The sequence below is a fragment of the Mustelus asterias genome, chromosome 1 (assembly GCF_964213995.1).
Source record: "Mustelus asterias chromosome 1, sMusAst1.hap1.1, whole genome shotgun sequence".
In the NCBI taxonomy this organism is placed as follows: Eukaryota; Metazoa; Chordata; class Chondrichthyes; order Carcharhiniformes; family Triakidae; genus Mustelus; species Mustelus asterias.
Window position 1 is genome coordinate 171,173,630 of NC_135801.1, and position 19,025 is coordinate 171,192,654.

At 43.0% G+C, this 19,025-nt stretch overlaps 1 protein-coding gene across 1 annotated transcript in view; it reads left to right on the forward strand.

The window, feature by feature from the left end:
• The first annotated feature begins 517 nt into the window (after window positions 1-517).
• The window catches only part of slbp (stem-loop histone mRNA binding protein), a 29,050-nt gene continuing 10,542 nt past the window's right edge, over window positions 518-19,025 (forward strand). The window contains exons 1-3 of the mRNA XM_078223171.1: window positions 518-689; window positions 1,536-1,685; window positions 14,000-14,110. Coding sequence (XP_078079297.1) covers window positions 640-689; window positions 1,536-1,685; window positions 14,000-14,110 — 311 coding nt within the window. The 5' untranslated portion in view covers window positions 518-639. The remainder of the gene's footprint in view (window positions 690-1,535; window positions 1,686-13,999; window positions 14,111-19,025) is intronic.

Genomic DNA, 19,025 nt, shown 5'->3' on the forward strand with positions numbered 1-19,025 from the left:
GACACTAATAAATAAACTTTTAAACAGGCCTGCTGAGCTTTTCCAGCAGTTGCTGTCCCCATTTCAGATTTCCAGCAGCCCCAGCGTTTCACTTTCATTTTTGGGTGAAAACCTGTCAATCAGTCAGGTTACCCAATCAGAATAACAGCACCACGGCGCCAATCCAGGGGTAGGGAACCGAAATATAGAAAAATCACAAAGGCAGAAGGCTGAAATCTGAAATAAAAAGAGAAAAATCTAGAAATCTAACAGATTGAATCAAATAATTAAAGGTAAAAATAAATTTCAGCAGGTTTGTGAGCAGAAAGGAAGAAACTATTTTCAAATGTGGGGGGGGGGGGAAATATCATCTGAGGAATAGCAGTGACTTTATGTGGAGTTAACAGATGCTATCTAGTTCACATTATATATAATATTATTGTCATTCTACAGCTCCATTGACTCACGGTATTTCGCATGTGGGTTGTTTATCTTTCTGGAGCACTTTCTGTCACCTCCCCCCCTTTCCCTGGCAGTTGGTGCGGTCTGGCCTGGCCTGGCTGGGGCCGGGCGGACGGCGGGGTTTATGCTGGAAGGCGGAGCCGGAGCGCACACTCAGTCTCCGGGAGAGGAGAGTGACTAAAGGATTCGGGTTGGTGAATGGCTCATAATAGCCCGGTGTCAGCCTGTCAGGGAAACGAGCGCTCCAGGTACGTTTCCAATACCGGGGGATGGGGAAAATATTTTGATATGAAGCAGCGTGGAGACCAGAGTGCGTCTTGTAATAAAGTGAGAGAGAGCAGGAGCGCAGTTTCTGACCCTGTCGCCTGCTCGCCCGCCATTAAGAGAGGGAGGGAGAGGAAGGAAGGGCGCGAGGAGGCGGCCGTTACTCGCAGCGGGTTTGAATGTGTCGCGCGGATCGGCAGTGGCGGGAAAAGGAGCAGCGGCCCCGAGAGCTCCCGCACCCTGATCCCCCACTCTGCCCGGAGTCTGCAATGTCCCGCACACACACACACACCTCTATCTCCCGGATAACTCCCCTCATGTATATTCTTTTCCCTTCCAAGCACATTTTCCCTCATTAAAAGTTATAAATGTGCATATTTGTACACACGGATGTTATTTTATGTGTGTACAGGATGAATACCGATCACTGAATTAAATCCCCTCACTGCGTTTGGATTAAATCCCCCTTTCCCTCCATTATCCAGGGCGGGAGTTGAGGTCCCGGGCTCACCTCCCCCGCTCCGAGCCATAGGCACTCCCGCCTCTGACCCACCTTTTTCTCTCCCTCCTTTCTCTCTCTCTCTCTCGGACCTTGGCCTTTTGTCCCTCGCTCTGCGTTTGGATTAAATCCCCCTTTTTGCCCCCCCCCCCCCCCCCAATCCAGGGCTGAGGTCCCGGTTCGGTCCGAGCCACAGGCACTCCCGCCTCTGATCCATCATCTCCCTTTCTCTCTCGGTCCCTGGCCTTTCTCTCGCTCTCGCTGCTTTCCCTCCCTGTGCTCTCTGCTCCTTGACTCTGGTGTTTGTGTTTTCCCCTCTCCACCCCGACAGGAGGAAGCCGCCGCCATGTCGCTGGTCCATGGGCAGGAAGCGAGGAGCCGATGGCAAATTGCGGAGGATGGGCGACTCGGACTCCACTGTCTTTGAGGATGAAAAGGATTGGGAAGAAGCTCCTTCCTGGTCAGACGGCAGGGTCTCCAGGTGAGAGATTTAATCCTGGCGAGGCGGATGGGTTTAAATGCCCTGAGGAAGAACTGGCTTCCCGAAGGATATACAGCCTGTATATCTTGCATCAAAGCGTCTGAAGTACAAGATTAGTGCATTCTTCCCCATCCACTGGGTGTGGTTTCTACTCCCAGTCTGTATTGCAAAACCTGAAGCTAATCATATAATTTTCTCTCTGGAGAATTTGCTGTACGCACTTTGACTGTTGTGATTGCCAGTATAGCCCAAATTGCTTGGTTTGTTGAGGTAGAGGGGATTTTCACAGTAACTTCATTGCACTGTTAATGTAAGCCTACTTACGACGCTAATAAATTAGACTAAGCTAATCATGGGGGGGGGGGGGGTTGGAGGGAAAGTGTTGTACAGAAGAAATATTAAGAATTTTACATTTGGGAGATGAGGGTGGTAACAATGGTATGAGGGGGATAAGGAGCAGATCCTGTGAGGTAGGGTTGGAACTTGGCAACCTCTGATGGGGAAACTTTTTTTCATGGGGTGTGGGTGCTGTTGACAAGGCTAGCATTTGTTGCCCACCCCTAACTGAACTGAGTGACTTACAGGCACATATCAGAGGATAATTTTAAAATTAATTTACGGAATGTGGGTGTTGCTGGCTGGCCTGCATTTATTGCCTGTCTCAGATTGCCTTTGAAAAGAGAGTGGTGAATTATTTCCTTAAACTGGACGGGTTACACCTGAACTACAAGGGGACCAATATACTTGTAGGGAGGTTTGCTAGTGTTATTGGGGAGGGTTTAAACTAGATTTGCAGGGGGATGGGAACCAGAGTGCCGGAGCGGGGGTGAAAATAGTTCATGCAAAATCACAAATAGAAGGGTTGTGTGTGGTGGTGGTAATCTTCTGAGGTGTGTCTATTTCAATGCCAGGAGTATTGTGGGGAAGGCAGACGAGCTGAGGGCGTGGATTGACGCATGGAATTATGACATTATAGCCATTAGTGAAACTTGGCGACAGGAGGGGCAGGACTGGCAGCTCAATGTTCCAGGGTTCCGATGTTTCAGACGTGACAGAGGCAGAGAGATGAAGGGTGGGGGGCGGCATTGCTAGTCAAGGAAAATGTTACAGCAGTGCTCAGGCAGGACAGATTAGCGGGCTTGTCTATCGAGGCCATATAGGTGGAGCTGAGAAACAGGAAAGATATGATCACATTAATGGGGTTGTATTATAGACCACCCAATAGTCAGCGAGAATTGGAGGAGCAAATCTGCAGAGAGTTAGCAGATAACTGCAGGAAACATAAAGTTGTGATAGTGGGGGATTTTAATTTTCCACATATAGATTGGGACTTCCATACTGTTAAAGGTCTAGACGGGTTAGAGTTTGTAAAATGTGTTCAGGAAAATTTTCTAAATCAATATATAGAGGTACCAACTGGAGAGGATGCAATATTAGATCTCCTATTGGGAAACGAGTTAGGACAAGTGACAGAAGTGTGTGTAGGGGAACACTTTGGTTCCAGTGATCATAACGCCATTAGTTTCAACTTGATCATGGATAAAGATAGATCTGGTCCTCGGGTTGAGGTTCTAAACTGGAAAAAGGCCAAATTTGAAGAAATGAGAAAGGATCTAAAAAGCGTGGATTGGGACAGGCTGTTCTCTGGCAAGGATGTGATTGGTAAGTGGGAGGCCTTCAAAGGAGAAATTTTGAGTGCAGACTTTGTATGTTCCTTTCAGGATTAAAGGCAAAGTGAATAAGAATAAGGAACCTTGGTTCTCAAGGGATATTGGAACTCTGATAAAGAGAGAGAGAGATGTATGACATGTATAGGCAACAGGGAGCAAATAAGATGCTTGAGGAGTATAAAAAGTGCAAGAAACTACAGAAAGAAATCCGGAGGGCTAAAAGAAGACATGAGGTTGCTTTGGCAGACAAGGTGAAGGATAATCTTAAGAGCTTCTACAGGCATATTAAGAGCAAAAGGATAGTAAGGGATAAAATTGGTCCTCTTGAAGATCAGAGTGGTCGGCTATGTATGGAATCAAAAGAAATGGGGGAGATATTAAATGGGTTTTTTGCGTCCGTATTTACTAAGGAAACTGGCATGGAGTCTATGGAAATAAGGCAAACAAGAAGGGAGGTCATGGAACCTTTACAGATTAAAGGGGAGGAGGTGCTTGCTGTCTTGAGGCAAATCAGTAGATAAATCCCCAGGACCGGACAGGGCATTCCCTCGGACCTTGAAGGAGACTAATGTTGAAATTGCAGGGGCCCTGGCAGATATATTTAAAATGTCGGTATCCACGGGTGAGGTGCCGGATGATTGGAGGATAGCTCATGTTGTTCCGCTGTTTAAAAAAGGCTCAAAAAGTAATTTGGGAAATTATAGGCCGGTAAGTTTGACGTCAGTAGTAGGTAAATTATTGGAAGGAGTACTAAGAGATAGGATCTACAAATATTTGGATAGACAGGGACTTATTAGGGAGAGTCAACATGGCTTTGTGCATGGTAGGTCATGTTTGACCAATCTATTAGAGTTTTTCGAGGAGGTTACCAGGAATGTGGATGAAGGGAAGGCAGAGGATGTTGTCGACATGGACTTCAGTAAGGCCTTTGACAAGGTCCCACATGGGAGGTTAGTTAGGAAGGTTCAGTTGCTAGGTATACATGGAGAGGTAGTAAATTGGATTAGACATTGGCTCAATGGAAGAAGCCAGAGAGTGGCAGTGGAGGATTGCTTCTGAGTAGAGGCCTGTGACTAGTGGTCTGCCATAGGGATCAGTGCTGGGTCCATTGTTGTTTGTCATCTATATCAATGATCTGGATGATAATGTGGTAAATTGGATCAGCAAATTTGCTGCTGATACAAAGATTGGAGGTGTAGTGGACAGTGAGGAAGGTTTTCAAAGCTTGCAGAGGGATTTGGACCAGCTAGAAAAATGGGCTGAAAAATGGCAGATGGAGTTTAACACAGTAACAGTTTTAACAACACCAGGTTAAAGTCCAACAGGTTTATTTGGTAGCAAATACCATTAGCTTTCGGAGCGCTGCTCCTTCGTCAGATGGAGTGGAAATCTGCAGTTTAATGCAGACAAGTGTGAGGTATTGCACTTTGGAAGGACAAACCAAGGTAGAACATACAAGGTAAATGGCAGGACACTGAAGAGTGCGGTGGAACAGAGGGATCTGGGAGTACAGATACATTCGCTAAAAGTGGCGTCACAGGTAGATAGGGTCGTAAAGAGTGCTTTTGGTACATTGGCCTTTATAAATCAAAGTATTGAGTATAAGAGTTGGAATGTTATGGTGAGGTTGTATAAGACATTGGTGAGGCCGAATTTAGAGTATTATGTGCAGTTTTGATCACCTAATTACAGGAAGGATATTAATAAGGTTGAAAGAGTGCAGAGAAGCTTTACAAGGATGTTGCCAGGACTTGAGAAACTGAGTTACAGAGAAAGGTGGAATAGGTTAGGACTTTATTCCCTGGAGCGTAGAAGAATGAGGGGAGATTTGATAGAGGTGTATAAAATTATGATGGGTATAGATAGTGAATGCAAGCAGGCTTTTTCCACTGAGGTGAGGGGAGAAAAAAACCAGAGGACATGGGTTAAGGGTGAAGGGGGAAAAGTTTAAAGGGAATATTAGGTGGGGCTTCTTCACAGTGGTGGGAGTATGGAATGAGCTGCCAGATGAAGTGGTGAATGCGGGCTCACTTTTGACATTTAAGAAAAACTTGGACAGGTACATGGATGAGAGGGGTGTGGAGGGATATGGTCCAGGTGCAGGTCAGTGGGACTAGGCAGAAAAATGGTTCGGCGGGGCCAAAAGGCCTGTTTCTGTGCTGTAATGTTCTATGGTTCTATGCTGCTGTCCATGTGGTTTGGGTACTATTAAGGAACTCCAAGATTTTGACCTAACAGTGAAGGAATAGAGATATATTTGCAAGTTAGGATAGTGAGTGACTTGGAGGGGAATCGTCAGGTGGTGGTGTTCCCACGTGTCTATTTCCCTTGTCCTTCTAGATGGTAGTAGTCGTGGATTTGGAAGGTGTCGCCTAAGGAACCTTGGTAAGTGGTAGCAGTGTATGCGATCTACTAAATGCATTGCAAAAATTATGTTGGTGTTGGAGGGGGTGAATATTTGTGGGTGGAGTGCCAATCAAGTGGGCTGCTTTGACCTGGATGATGTCAAGCTTCTTGGAGTTGCACTCGTCCAGACAAGTGGAGTGTATTTAATCAGACTCTTCACTTGTGCCTTGTGAACGGGCTTTGGGGAGTCGGGTAGTGAGTTACTCACCACATGACCCCTAGCCTCTGACCTGCCCTTGTAGCCACCATATATGGTTAGTCCAATTCTGGTCAATGGCAACTCAGCGTGTTGATAGTGGGGGATTCAGTGATGGTAATACCATTTGAGTGTCATGGAGAAATGGTTAGATTCTCTCTTGTTGAAGATGGTCATTGTTGGCACTTGTTTGTGGCATGAATGTTACTAATCAACACATTGCTGTGGGTCTGGACTTGCATATCAGCCAGACCAAGCAAGGATCGCAAATTTCTTTTGTGGAATCTGAAACTCAACTTGGGACAAATTGGATGCCAAGGTTATGAGCCATCTACCTTGGCCTGTGATAATGCTGGGAAGAGGAGTTTGTGACCAGGATTGACTATGTTGACTTCTGTTTTGCTGTTGGGATTTGTGAATTGTTCATGACTGAGGTTGGACCAATTATCTTAGCATAGTGGAGGGGTTGCGAGATCAAGCTGGATATAGGTACTGGGGAATTATTATTGTTTGGATCATTTGACTGAAAGGCAACATGTAGATGGAAAAAGTCAAGAATGGAATCCTATATTCCTTAGGGAAGATATGGATGCTGTGCTTATCAGATGGATAAATCTGAAACCAAATGAAGGCAGTGCCTCTAAACTGAACAATGGAGGGAGATGGTGTGGTTAACTGGTGAATGCAGCAGCAGATATGGAGAGATAGTGTTGTACAATTAAAAGTGGTGGGGGGGAGAGGGGGGCTTTGGTGCTAATGGGCAAGAAGCTTAATTGAAAGGATTCGGACTGGAACTGATTTAGGTGATAACATGCAAAAAGGGGGATGAGGAATAGACACAGGACAATGAATCAGTACTGCTACATATTGAACACCATTTGGAGGAAGCACTGAGGGGCAAGGGCACAATATACCCTGGGTGGGGGATTTCAGTGTGCAACACCAAGAATGGCTTGGTGTCGCCACTACCGACCAAACTGGCTGAGTCTTAAAGGACATGGCTGCTAGACTGCATCTGCTGCAGGTAGTGAGGCAACCAATGAGGCCAAAACCTACTTGATCTCTTCCTCTCCATTCTACCAATAGCAGATGCATCTGTCTATGACCGTATTGGTAGGGGATAGCACCACAAAGTCCTGTCATCATACCTTCTTTGTGTGCGCTTCCACTGTACTAAATAGGAAAGATTTCAAACCGAACAACAACTCTGTATTGAGCATCCATTATAGCTAGGATGTTGTTGGGGCCCATAGCCTTTTCTGTATTTTAAAAAAAAAGTCATTCATGGGACATGGGCATCGCTGGCTGGCCAGCATTTATTGCCCATCTCTAGTTGCCCTTGAAACTGAGTAGCTTGCTAGGCCATTTCAGAGGGCAGTTGAGTCAACCACATTGCTGTGACTCTGGAGTCACGTCGACTAGACTAGGTAAGGACAGCAGATTTCCTTCCCTAAAGGACACTCGTGAACCAGATGGGTTTTTACGACAATTGACAATTGTTTCTTGGTCATCTGTAGATTCTTAATTCCAGATATTTTTATTGAATTCAAATGCCACCATCTGCCGTGGCATGTAGAACACCGGGTCCCCAGAACATTAGCTGAGTTTCTAGATTTATAGTTTCATGATATCATTAGGCCATCACCTCCCCTGCCTCCAATGCATTTAGGCTTTTCTTGATATATTTTCAATGGAAAAAATGAGATGGAGCTCATGGGAGCATAAACACTAGCATAGTCTGGTTGTGCTGAATGACCTGTTTCTGTGCTGTAGATTTCAGTCTAAATGGGGCATCCAGTTTCACAAGACAAGGTCTGACGGGCAGTACATATGTAGTGTTTTTGAGGTTTGAGAGCAATAGTGGCCAAGATGTTCCTGTCCTTGGCATCATCATCAAGCCTTTGTTACCCCATCTGACCTTTTAGCAATAGTGCATGCTACTGTATTATAGACATGATGTGGCAATGCCAGCATTGGACTGGGGTGGGCACAGTCAGAGGTCTCTCAACACCAGGTAAAAGTCCAACAGGTTTATTTGGTATCACAAGCTTCATTGCTGCTTCATCAGGTGAGTTATTTGGATTTGATTATTACTGGAAAGGTCAGCAATTATTGTTCATTGCCTACCTCACCACTATCTGCTAAGGAGAATGACTCGCCTGATGAAGGAGCAACGCTTCGAAAGCTCGTGATACCAAATAAACCTGTTGGACTTTAACCTGGTGTTATGAGACTTCTTACTGTACTGTATTATCGCATCAGTCTAAATTCTTTGCTTCATGTCCTGCAATGGGGCATGAGCTCTCAAAGTACTACCGTTGACCAATGATGCTATCTGTAGGCCAGTTTGTTCTTAAATTTTTCACATTGAAACCAAGCACAATTGGGAAATATGATTGTGCAAACAGGATTGGCAGTTCACATGCACTACAATGAAACCTGTACAGACACTTGCCAACTGTTGTGAATAATTTGTATAATTGACAAAAACTGCCCCTTGAAACTACATACGTTCTCAAGTTTACAAACCACAACCTTCAATGTACTACTTGCAACAAAAACTGGCTGGTAAGTTGGCAGTATGTGGAAGGAAACTTTTGTAGTGGTGGTTTTTTATCCAGTATGCCTCTGTCTAGTATTGAATGCACAGCTCTACCACAGGGAAATAGGGGTTCTGTCCAATTGTGAGCAGTGGGTAAAAGATCTCCATTACACAGATGTGAAGGGCCCTAAAACCGGCTAAATATAGCATCAGGGTTCTCAGTGGATGGGGGGAGACTCCGGAATGAGTGCTGGGAGGCAGAGATGGAAGACAGGTTTCCCCTCTGAGGTGGGTTCCAGGTTCTTGGAATTTCTCAGCAGATGCTGGTGTAAAACAATTCTTGAACATGGGGTGCAAAATTGTAAAATTTGGTGAAGTCATTTGGTCTGCCATCATGTGGTCATATTGGATATTTGGCAGCTAATCTCTACCAGTGAGCTTCCAACAGATCCCTACCAGCTCTCTGACACTTCCAAAGCATTAGCAACACTTTCCTACCAGTTTAGGGTTTTTGGGCATTGATTCTCCCACCTTCCCCTATGTAGGTTTCCAACATAATAGATGTCAAGATCTGGACATCCTTCCCTCATGGAAAATGACTATGGGATGGCAATGTACTAAAATTGATCACATCTTTCTGGTGGAGCTCCAATCCTGGGAAATGATGTAAATGAGCAATGCTGCAAGAGATGTCGCCAATCTTGGAATATTTGGCTCATCTGGCTTACTGTAAACTAACTAGTTTGTAAATAGGACATCTTCAAATGTAGGACATCTAATGGATGTTTTTAATTTTTTGCTGGCTTGGACAGTGCTCGTTCTCCTGAGCAGATGGTGAGATAGGCGATGAACAATAAATCCTGGCCTTTCCAGTAATAATCAAAGCCAAAGAACAGATTTTAAAAAAAAGTTTAAAGCTTTCACCTAACCAGTAGGAGTCAAAGATGGTTGGAAAGAGTAAGTGTTAGGATGGGAATAGAGGGATATGGTGCCCGGAAGGGTAGGGGGTTTTAGTTCAGTCAGGCAGCATGGTCGGTGCAGGCTTGGAGGGCCAGAGGGCCTGTTCCAATGCTGTAATTTTCTTTGTTGTTTAGTACATTGTCAAGTAGTACGTTTTAAATGGGAACAGAGGATCTGCATAAACCGTGAGAGGAGTAAAATAAGTATGTGCCATAAATGCAAACTCAATACTTTACCACAGCATACAAAATCCAGTAGTGTTGAATTCGTCATAGGCCTTGGAGGATTGCTGCTACAAGCATGATCTGCATGGAAGGATATTGGTATGACCATCCCAATGTGAAGTTCTCTAAAAGTAGTTGATCTGGGTGAGGTCCCTCAATTTATCACCAGCTGGTTGGTTGGGATACCCACCAATTGTTACAAACCCAGTGAGGAGGGATGTCTGGCTCTGTCTTTATGCAACCTACCCTTTGGTAGCAACTAGATTCAATCTAACAAGGGTTCTCTTTCCCTTGGATACCTTTTCCGGACTCGATAGTTCTGTTTAAAAAGGAGCCAATTTAACCAGATTTTCTTGGGTTAAGATAGTCAGTTTATTAACTAAAATTGAGTCCAATAGTAAATATAAATAAAAAGTTACAGAACAGTCCTGAGTTGTGAGGAGTAGATGTTGAAGCATTGCAGCCATTAGGAATTGATTTCAGTAGAGTTGACTTCTGCAGGTGAGTAGTTGGCTCTTGGATTCAGGTGACTATGGTTTGATAGAGCTATTTCAGTTCTTTTAGCTGCCACCCTTTGCTTGCTAGTCAACTTCCACAATGTGAGAGGTTTTCCAGCTGCTTTTCATCACAGCTCATATAGACTGACAGGGCAGGTGCAGGCAGGCAAACCTGGTGCAGCACTTTCAGCTAGCTTTTAACCCTCTCTTTTTTGTATTCCACTGGATCTCAAATACACTTGTCAGCCTAGGAAGGCAATTACACCCGTAGCCATTATGTTCCTTTGTCTTTACCGGAGATGGTTAATCAATTTTTGGAAGCACTGCGTGGGGTTCCATTGTCTGTTAGAGAAACATTCTGCAGCCATTCCGGTCAATGGCTAATTACATCAGTAGTATTCTGTAACTTGATGTTGTGTCTCTGTGCACTGTTGGAGAACAGATTTTCACTCCATCTGATGACGGGGCAGCGCTCCGAAAGCTTATGGTATTTGCTACCAAATAAACCTGTTGGACTTTAACCTGGTGTTGTGAGACTTCTTACTGTAATTACATCTCTGCCATCTTCAGGATTTGTGTCCATTTAAAATCTAAAACTTAGATCTTTTAAAGTCCCAATATTTCTGTGTATAATTCCATGTTACTTTATTCATTGTAACTGCTATACAAAACACAAAGTGCAGTTGGATTTAAAATGTCGGAGATGGGACTACAATTATGAAGAGATTTGAGAAATTGGGGCTTTGTTTATTAAAGCTGTTAATTTGAATAATTCAGGTTGTGAAGGTAAAGGGTGGTTATTTAACTAAGTATTTTTTCAGCTAATGTCCTTAATGTTGAAAAATATCCAAAGCATTGTGAAGTGGACAGAAATGTAACATTACCAAGAATGAAAGAAGTTGGAAAAATAAATGAAGCTTTATTTAATGACTGCAGAATGTTAGGAGAGTGGGATTTAAGTGACTTGTGGGAGTGTAAAAGCAGGCTTGCTGGGCTTTTTGTAACAAGCTATAATTCTGAATCCTGCTTCCTCAATTTCAATGTTTTGCAATATGAAAATTGGTTGTAAATCAGTAAGGATGCAGGTGAATGTGACAAAAATATCATGTGTTGTCCTACATGGGTTTGGCTTAATGGTTCTCCCTTTTGAGACTCTACATGTTATAAGACAGTTGTAGTTCTTTTCACACAAAAGCACAAATAACCCATTTGACTTGGGTTGCAATACCATAGTGACACTTGTATCGATGAAAGGGTGTACATGTAGCTGGATCTTTTTAAGCTGCATTCAAAGATAGTTGAAATGGTAGGAATTTTGCTTGCACTAGTGAACTTTCACTGTCTGAAAGAATATGAAATTAATGATTGTTTATAGAGTAGAGTGATAGTATGTGTCCCTGTGCTGAGTGCTAGAATGATCAACATTCATCCAATTGATGTCTCCCTTAACCCTGTATCCTCTGATTAAGAAAATGTTCAATTTTGTTGTAAAAGATGCCATGGCCTGCCCTAATAATAAGTCGATACCTGCTATTGACTCCCAAGGCTGGAATAAATACTTTCCATTTTGACTGAAGCTTGGCATTTGATATTTAAGAAATTACTTTAGTCCTCTGCTATTGCACCAGTAACATTATCTCCTGATACCTTTTATAATTAAAGGATCCAATCTCTGGCATCAACCTGGAGAATCTGAAGTGTAATGCTTTAATGTGCTTTTGAGAATTGCACATGGTACTATGGTCTAACTCTGTTTTGCACAACTGCTAAGAGTAATGACCTTTCTGTAGTGAATATACTGAAATTATTTGCTTCATGGTTAAACTATACTTTAAAAAAGTGAAGCACTGCTGGTTTTGCAACTAATCTTGTGGAGATGCAAAGTAAATATTAGCGTCTTTAAAAATCATGTGGGGCAGCATTTGTTAATGAACGCTTGCTGTTCATTATCTCTGGCACACAGTAGATCTCCAGGTTGAGAAAAATGTGAATTTGCAGATGTGTTATTTTTAGACTATTTTGGCAGTACTCCTGAGTGTAAAGCATAAATAGCTGTGTGGTAAGTGGGCATATTGTATTTATTCATAATGATTATACAGTAAATTGTCAAATCTGTCCTCAAATTCCTGTTGAACAAAGCTTTGATAGCTGGGGAGGCCCAATTCACAATGCATTTCGATGTAACATGCTATGCCAAACAGTTTGTCAAAAACAATCACAACCATACTTGTAAGCTTGGCAAGTCCTCTCACTATATCAAATGATGACTTGCCCAGCACACCATGATTTTGAGCTTGTGGTATAACTCCACTCTATGCTGTAAACCTCTCTGACTCTGACACTCGGCTTGACGTGACTGTGTGCCAACCATCAACATGTTTGGTTATTCCACAGTTACCAGTGTGGAATTGTGGCTCATCATAGGCATCATTCTATGTGATTGACTTCAACATAAAAAAGAATTTCCTGTCATCCAACTTTGACTTGTTGTTTAACTTGTTACCTATTGGAAAGAGTTTATAATGTTTTGGCAGTTTGCTATGCTTGCACATGCTCTGTTGAAGTAATTTTGTCTTTGAAATTAAGAATGGAATACCTGTTTTAAAAAAATCTTGACATAACTGCTATAGAGGGAAATTTTTGTTTAAATGCTATCCTTTATCAGCTCATTCCTTTATTGACCTTTTGGCCTCAGCGATTACTGTTAAATTGGAGATTGGATCATGTCCTAGAGGAATGGGATCAGCGGCTCATATCAACTTGGCATTAAGTTGAGGCATAATGTGATCAATTTCCTCAACTTGGAAAATGTCCCAAATTTATGTTGGATGTAAAAGCACTTGGCATAAAATGTATTTCTTGGGTCAATTTTGAAATTGTGCTGATGTGGCCATAATGCCAAAAATATAATGCAAAATGCCATATGGCATTTGCTTCAACTGGTAATTTCTCCTGCTTTTTCTCAAATGCTGGATCATTAATTTGCAGTAAGAGTTTTAACAACACCAGGTTAAAGTCCAACAGGTTTATTTGGTAGCAAATACCATTAGCTTTCGGAGCGCTGCTCCTTCGTCAGATGGAGTGGAAATGTGCTCTCAAACAGGGCACGGAGACACAAAATCAAGTTACAGAATACTGATTAGAATGCGAATTCCTACAGCCAACCAGATCTTAAAGATACAGACAATGTGGGTGGAGGAAGCATTAAGCACATGTTAAAGAGATGTGTATTGTCTCTAGACAGGATAGCCCGCAAGTCCAGGAGGCAAGTTGTGGAGGTTACTGATAATGTGACATAAATCCAACATCCTGGTTTAGGCCGTCCTCATGTGTGCGGAATAGCAGTTCCGCACACATGAGGACGCCTAAACCGGGATGTTGGACTTATGTCACATTATCAGTAACCCCCACAGCTTGCCTCCTGGACTTGCAGGCTGTTCTGTCTGGAGACAATACACATCTCTTTAACCTGTGTTTAATGCTCCCTCCACCCACATTGTCTGTACCTTTAAGACCTGGCTGGTTGTAGGGATTCGCATTCTAATCAGTATTCTGTAACTTGATTTTGTGTCTCCGTGCCCTGTTTGAGAGCACATTTCCACTCCATCTGACGAAGGAGCAGTGCTCCGAAAGCTAATGGCATTTGCTACCAAATAAACCTGTTGGACTTTAACCTGGTGTTGTTAAAACTCTTACTGTGTTCGCCCCAGTCCAACGCCGGCGTCTCCACATCATTAATTTGCAGCCAGGCCCATGTTGCAAGAAGAAAAATAGGGTTGATCATTCAAAGTTAACCATGTTAAAATTGATCATTTCCAGTTTCACAACACCAGAAGGTGATGGAGTGATCCCCAGATGTGGTTCAGCAGATTGGGGCACTGCAGTAGAAGCTGAAGAAACAAGACAGATTGTTTATCGAGATTTGAAGAGGTTTGTATGCTTTCGTTCTGCAAATTGCCTTTGGAAGGAGTGTCAAATGCTGCAATCAACTTGTATAAAATGTGGTTCTATGCCTTGTTAATCTTTGCTTTTGTGAGATCTTGTGTACTACTAACGCCTGTAGACAACCAAAAATGTTAAAATATGCATTTTTGTGAAGTGCTGCTGGGGTGATTTATGTTGTGTATTGCTTCAAGGTTGTTTGTAATCGTTGGTTTCCTTGTTATATCTGCACTGTTTATATAATAGAGCAGATTCAGCAATGGTAGGTATTTTGGCTTATTAAAGCTCACCTGACCTTGGTGCAGCTGGTGGCCAACTTTCTTGGCTGTTGCTGACACTGCACCATATGGCATTTGAGATCCTGCCTCCAAAAGCACTGGCATCATTGTTTTCTTTACAGGTGTGTTTCCAGCTGTAACCTACAGAGTAAATGGGTGTTTGAGATATTCAATGGAGCCTTGTGTATTTTATTGAATTCCTGATAAAATTCAGTCCTATTTTTACTTTAAAAGGCATATCCTTTTCGTGAAATTGCAATAAGTAATGTTGCTGGGTGAGAAGGAAAACAAATCTTTAAGGAAGTCGATTTGGATGAACATGTTACGTACATGTTGGTTTCTGTGGAACATGCAGCTACGTTATCTCTGGGTTCCAGTAACTGATTTTTTTGCTTGGATTTTGCTTTTTTTTTATTGGAGATCCCATGGTATGTCATTGTCCACAGACTCATTCCTTCTTGGTTCCTGTATCTTAAAATATATTTTTTAATGTTTCATTGCTTCAATGATTTCCACAACCTGAAAGTCCATTATACAATGCTCCTGCAATAATGGTCCAGTATCCTGAATTGCTATAGTGAGTAAATACGTGACCTGCATTTTCAGTCTGCTCCAGAACCAGCTGAACTTTAGACGCGAGGTGAAAGTGACTACTCTTAACCTCCAGACAACATTTAATGAGTGTAGCACCAAGGGCCTTGACGAAATGAATCACTGCGAGTTGGACAGAAAAGTCTTTACTGGCTGGAGTCCTACCTAGCACAAAGGAAGACTGACTCATCTCAGCTCTGGGATATCACTGCACGAGCTTGTGTGGTGTCTGAGCCTGAACCATCTTCAGCTACTTGATCAGTGATCTTCCCTCTAAGTTAGAATTGGGATGTTTAGTGGCATAGTGATACTGAAGCAGTCTGTGTCCATATGCAGCAAAACTGGGATGAGTGGCAGATGGTCATTGCCTGGCAAATGCTATCTCAAACAAGAGAGAATCCAGCCATAGTCCTATAACATTATTCATTGCTGAATCTCCCACTATCAACATCCTGGGAATTACCATTGACCAGAAACTAAACTGACAGGCATCCCATCCATCACCTTCAACATTTATTTCTTCCACTATTAGCACCGATGGCAGCAGTGTGCACCATTTGCAAAATGTACTGCAGCAACACACCAATGATCCTTTGATAACACATTCCAAACCCCCAACTTCTGCCACCAAGAAGGGCAATAGATGCATGGAAACACCATCCTCTTCAAATTCCCCTCCAAGCCCCAGACCATCCTTGGAGAAATATCGCTGTTTCTGGAACTCCCTCCCTAACAGCAGTGTAAACACAACAGTGGTTCAAGAAGGTGACTCGCCATTACCTTATCAAGAGCAATTCAGAATTGCTGATGAATGCTGGTCTCATGAATGAATAAGTTTTTAAAATCAAGTTTACGGTTGAATATGCATGATGTAGTAATGCTCGCCCTTCCATTTTGACAGTTCTATGGGTATAGAGGGATATGGGCCAAATGCAGGCAATTGGGACTAGCTTAATGGTAAAAAACTGGGCGGCGTGGACAAGTTGGGCCGAAGGGCCTGTTTCCATGCTGTAAACCTCTGTCTCGACTCCAAGAGATTCTTAATTCCTGATATTTTCTGCAATGGTGAGATTTGAACTTGGGTCCCCAGAAGATTAGCTGAGTTCCTGGATTAATAGCTTAGCGATAATATCGGTAGGACCTGGACCCCCGCCAAGCCAAGGGAGCATCATCCGTGTGTCCAGTTTGTCTATCCCTGTCATAATTTTGTACATTTAATGACATCACCCTCATTATTCTTAACTGCAGTGATTATAAGTTTAGTCGACCCATCTCTTCTCGAGTAACAATCCTGCCGTCACAGAAATCAGTCTGGTAAATCTTTGCTGAACCCCCTCTAGCAAGTATATCTTGGGCAAGGAGACCAAAACTGTGCACAATACTCCAGGTGTGGTCTCACCAAAGTCCTCTTGCAACGAAGGCCAATATACCACTTGCCTCTAACTGCTTGCTGCACCTGCATGCTTGCTTTCACTGACTGTACAAAGACACCCTGGTCCCTTTGTACATTCACATTTCCCAATCTAACACTGTTTAATAATACTCTGCCATTCTGTAGTTGCTGGGGTTAATCTTTATACCCTTTTTTTAGAACACTGGTACGGCCCCTATTTGGAAGGGAGATTGGAACATTTTGGCCAACTAGAATCTCTGCAGTGCAGGAGGAGGCCATTCGGCTCAATGAGTCTGCACCGACTCGGACAGCGTCTTACCCAGGTCCTATCTCTGTAACCCCACATATTTGCCCCACTAATCCCCCTACCCTATCATCTTTGGGCACTTAAGAGGCATGGCCAGTCCACCTAACCTGCACACCATTGGACTGTGGAGGGAAACTCACAAACCGCCCCCCCCCCCGCCCTTGTTTTTTTCCAGCTCTAAGTGAATAGATTACTTGTGTGTTCAGGCTGTAGTACTGCCACCTTCATGTTCCCTTCCTTCAGCCTGATTTGGACCTTGTTGCATTCCTTCTTGCTATAACACCATCTGATATCATGTATGGCTGTCTGATTCTTTGTGCCTTGTTGCTCCTTTCTAATGCTACACCTGTGTTCCTATCCACTATAATTTTAAACCCTCAGCATTGGCCAGAGAAGAAATTTAAAAATATTGACAGCTAAAATCAAGGAAAATTGAAAGGTGTTAAATCAAGGAAAATTGAAAGGTGTTTTATCAATATATTAAAAGCAGGAGGATAATTTAAAGAGGGCAGGGCCTATTAGACATACAAGATAACTGTGGATGCAGAAGATGTGGGCAGTATTTTTAATGAGTACTTTTTGTGCCCTCAGGAAGGAGGGATAATGCAGACATTCTATTTAATGAGCGTAGCATGAAATATTAGATACAATAAGCATAATGAGGGAGGGAGTGTCATCTATGAAGGTGGATAAATTACTAGGGCCAGATGGATTGTATCCCAGGACGTCAAAGGAAGCCTGGGAGGAAAGTGCCAGTGCTCTGAGCATCATTTACCAATTCTCACCAGATACAGGTGAGGTATTAGAGGTCAGTGATCATCTTACTATTATTTAAAAGGGTGCGAAGAATAGGATAGGCCAAATAATTATAAGCTGGTCAGTCAGTGGTGAGAAAATTTATTCTAAGTGACAGTTTGACTTGAAAGAAATGGATTGATTGGGGATAGTCAGTATAGTTTTGTCTCAAAGTAACAAGGAGGATTGAGGGTGGTATAGTGAATATTGTCTGCATAGATTTTAGTAAGGCATTTGATAAGGCCCCATGTGGCAGATTGGTCAAAATAAGTAAACGCCCATGGGATACAGGGGAATGTGGTGAGTTTGATCCAAAATTGGCTGAGTGACAGGAAACAAAAGGGGTTGTTGGGTGATTTGGGAATGGAAAGCTGTTTTCAGTGGTGTTCCATAGGTGCTCAAATGTTGGGCGATGATCGGGAAATTTGCAGATGACACAAATTCACTGTGTAGTAGTGAAGATGGTGGCTGTCGATTCCAGAATGATCTCGGTGGTTTTGTTGAGAGTGGAAAAGAAGCAAATGGAATTCAATCCAGAGAAGTGAGCTAATGCATTTGGGGAGGGCAAACAAAGCAAAGGAATAAGCAATAAATAGGATATTTAGAGGGGCGAGAAAGTGAGAGACCTTGGAATGCATGTCCACAAGTCCCTGAAGGTCACAGAACCAGCGGAATGCAGAAGAAATGCCTTCCTTTATTGCGCAAGCTATAGAATACAAAAGCAGATGTGCTGATGCTGATGGAACTGTATAAAATGTAAGTTGGAACTGAAATTTTGAATATTGTTCTGGCTGCCACATTACAGGAAGGACATGATTTCTTTGGCAAGAGTGCAGAGGAGATTTACAAGAATGTTGCCAGGGCTTGAAGATTGCAACTATGAGGAAAGATTGGAAGGCTAGGGCTGTTTTTCTTACAGGGGGCTGAGGAATGACTGGCTTGAGCCTAGACATGGTAGAAATGAAAGACCTGTTTCTTACCTAGCAGACAGGCCAATTACCCGGGAGCAGAGATTTAAGGTGATTGGTGGAAGGATTGATCAACATCCTGGGGTTACCATTGAGCAGAAGCTGATCTGGACTAGCCACATAAAACTGGCTACCAGAGCAGGTCAGAGGCTAGGAGTCCTGCAGGGAGTAACCTCCCGACTCAAAGCTTGGACTGAAACTTTTTTTCATGCATGGGATGCAGACATTGCTGGCTGGGCCAGCATTTATTGCCCCTCCGAGGGCATTTAATAGTCAACCATGTTGCTGTGCATCTAGAGTCACATGTAGGCCAGACAGGTAAGGATGGCAAATTTCCTTAAAGGACATTAGCAAACTAGATAAAAGTTTTAAAAATGGTTTCAAGGTCATCATTAGACTTTAATTCCAGATTTTTATTAAATTCAAATTTTGCCATGATGGGATTTGAAACAGGATTCCAAGAGCATTGCCTGGGTCTCTGGATTGCTGGTCCAGTGACAAAGAACAATACAGCACAGGAACAGGCCCTTCGGCCCTCCAAGCCCGTGCCGCTCCCTGGTCCAAACTAGAC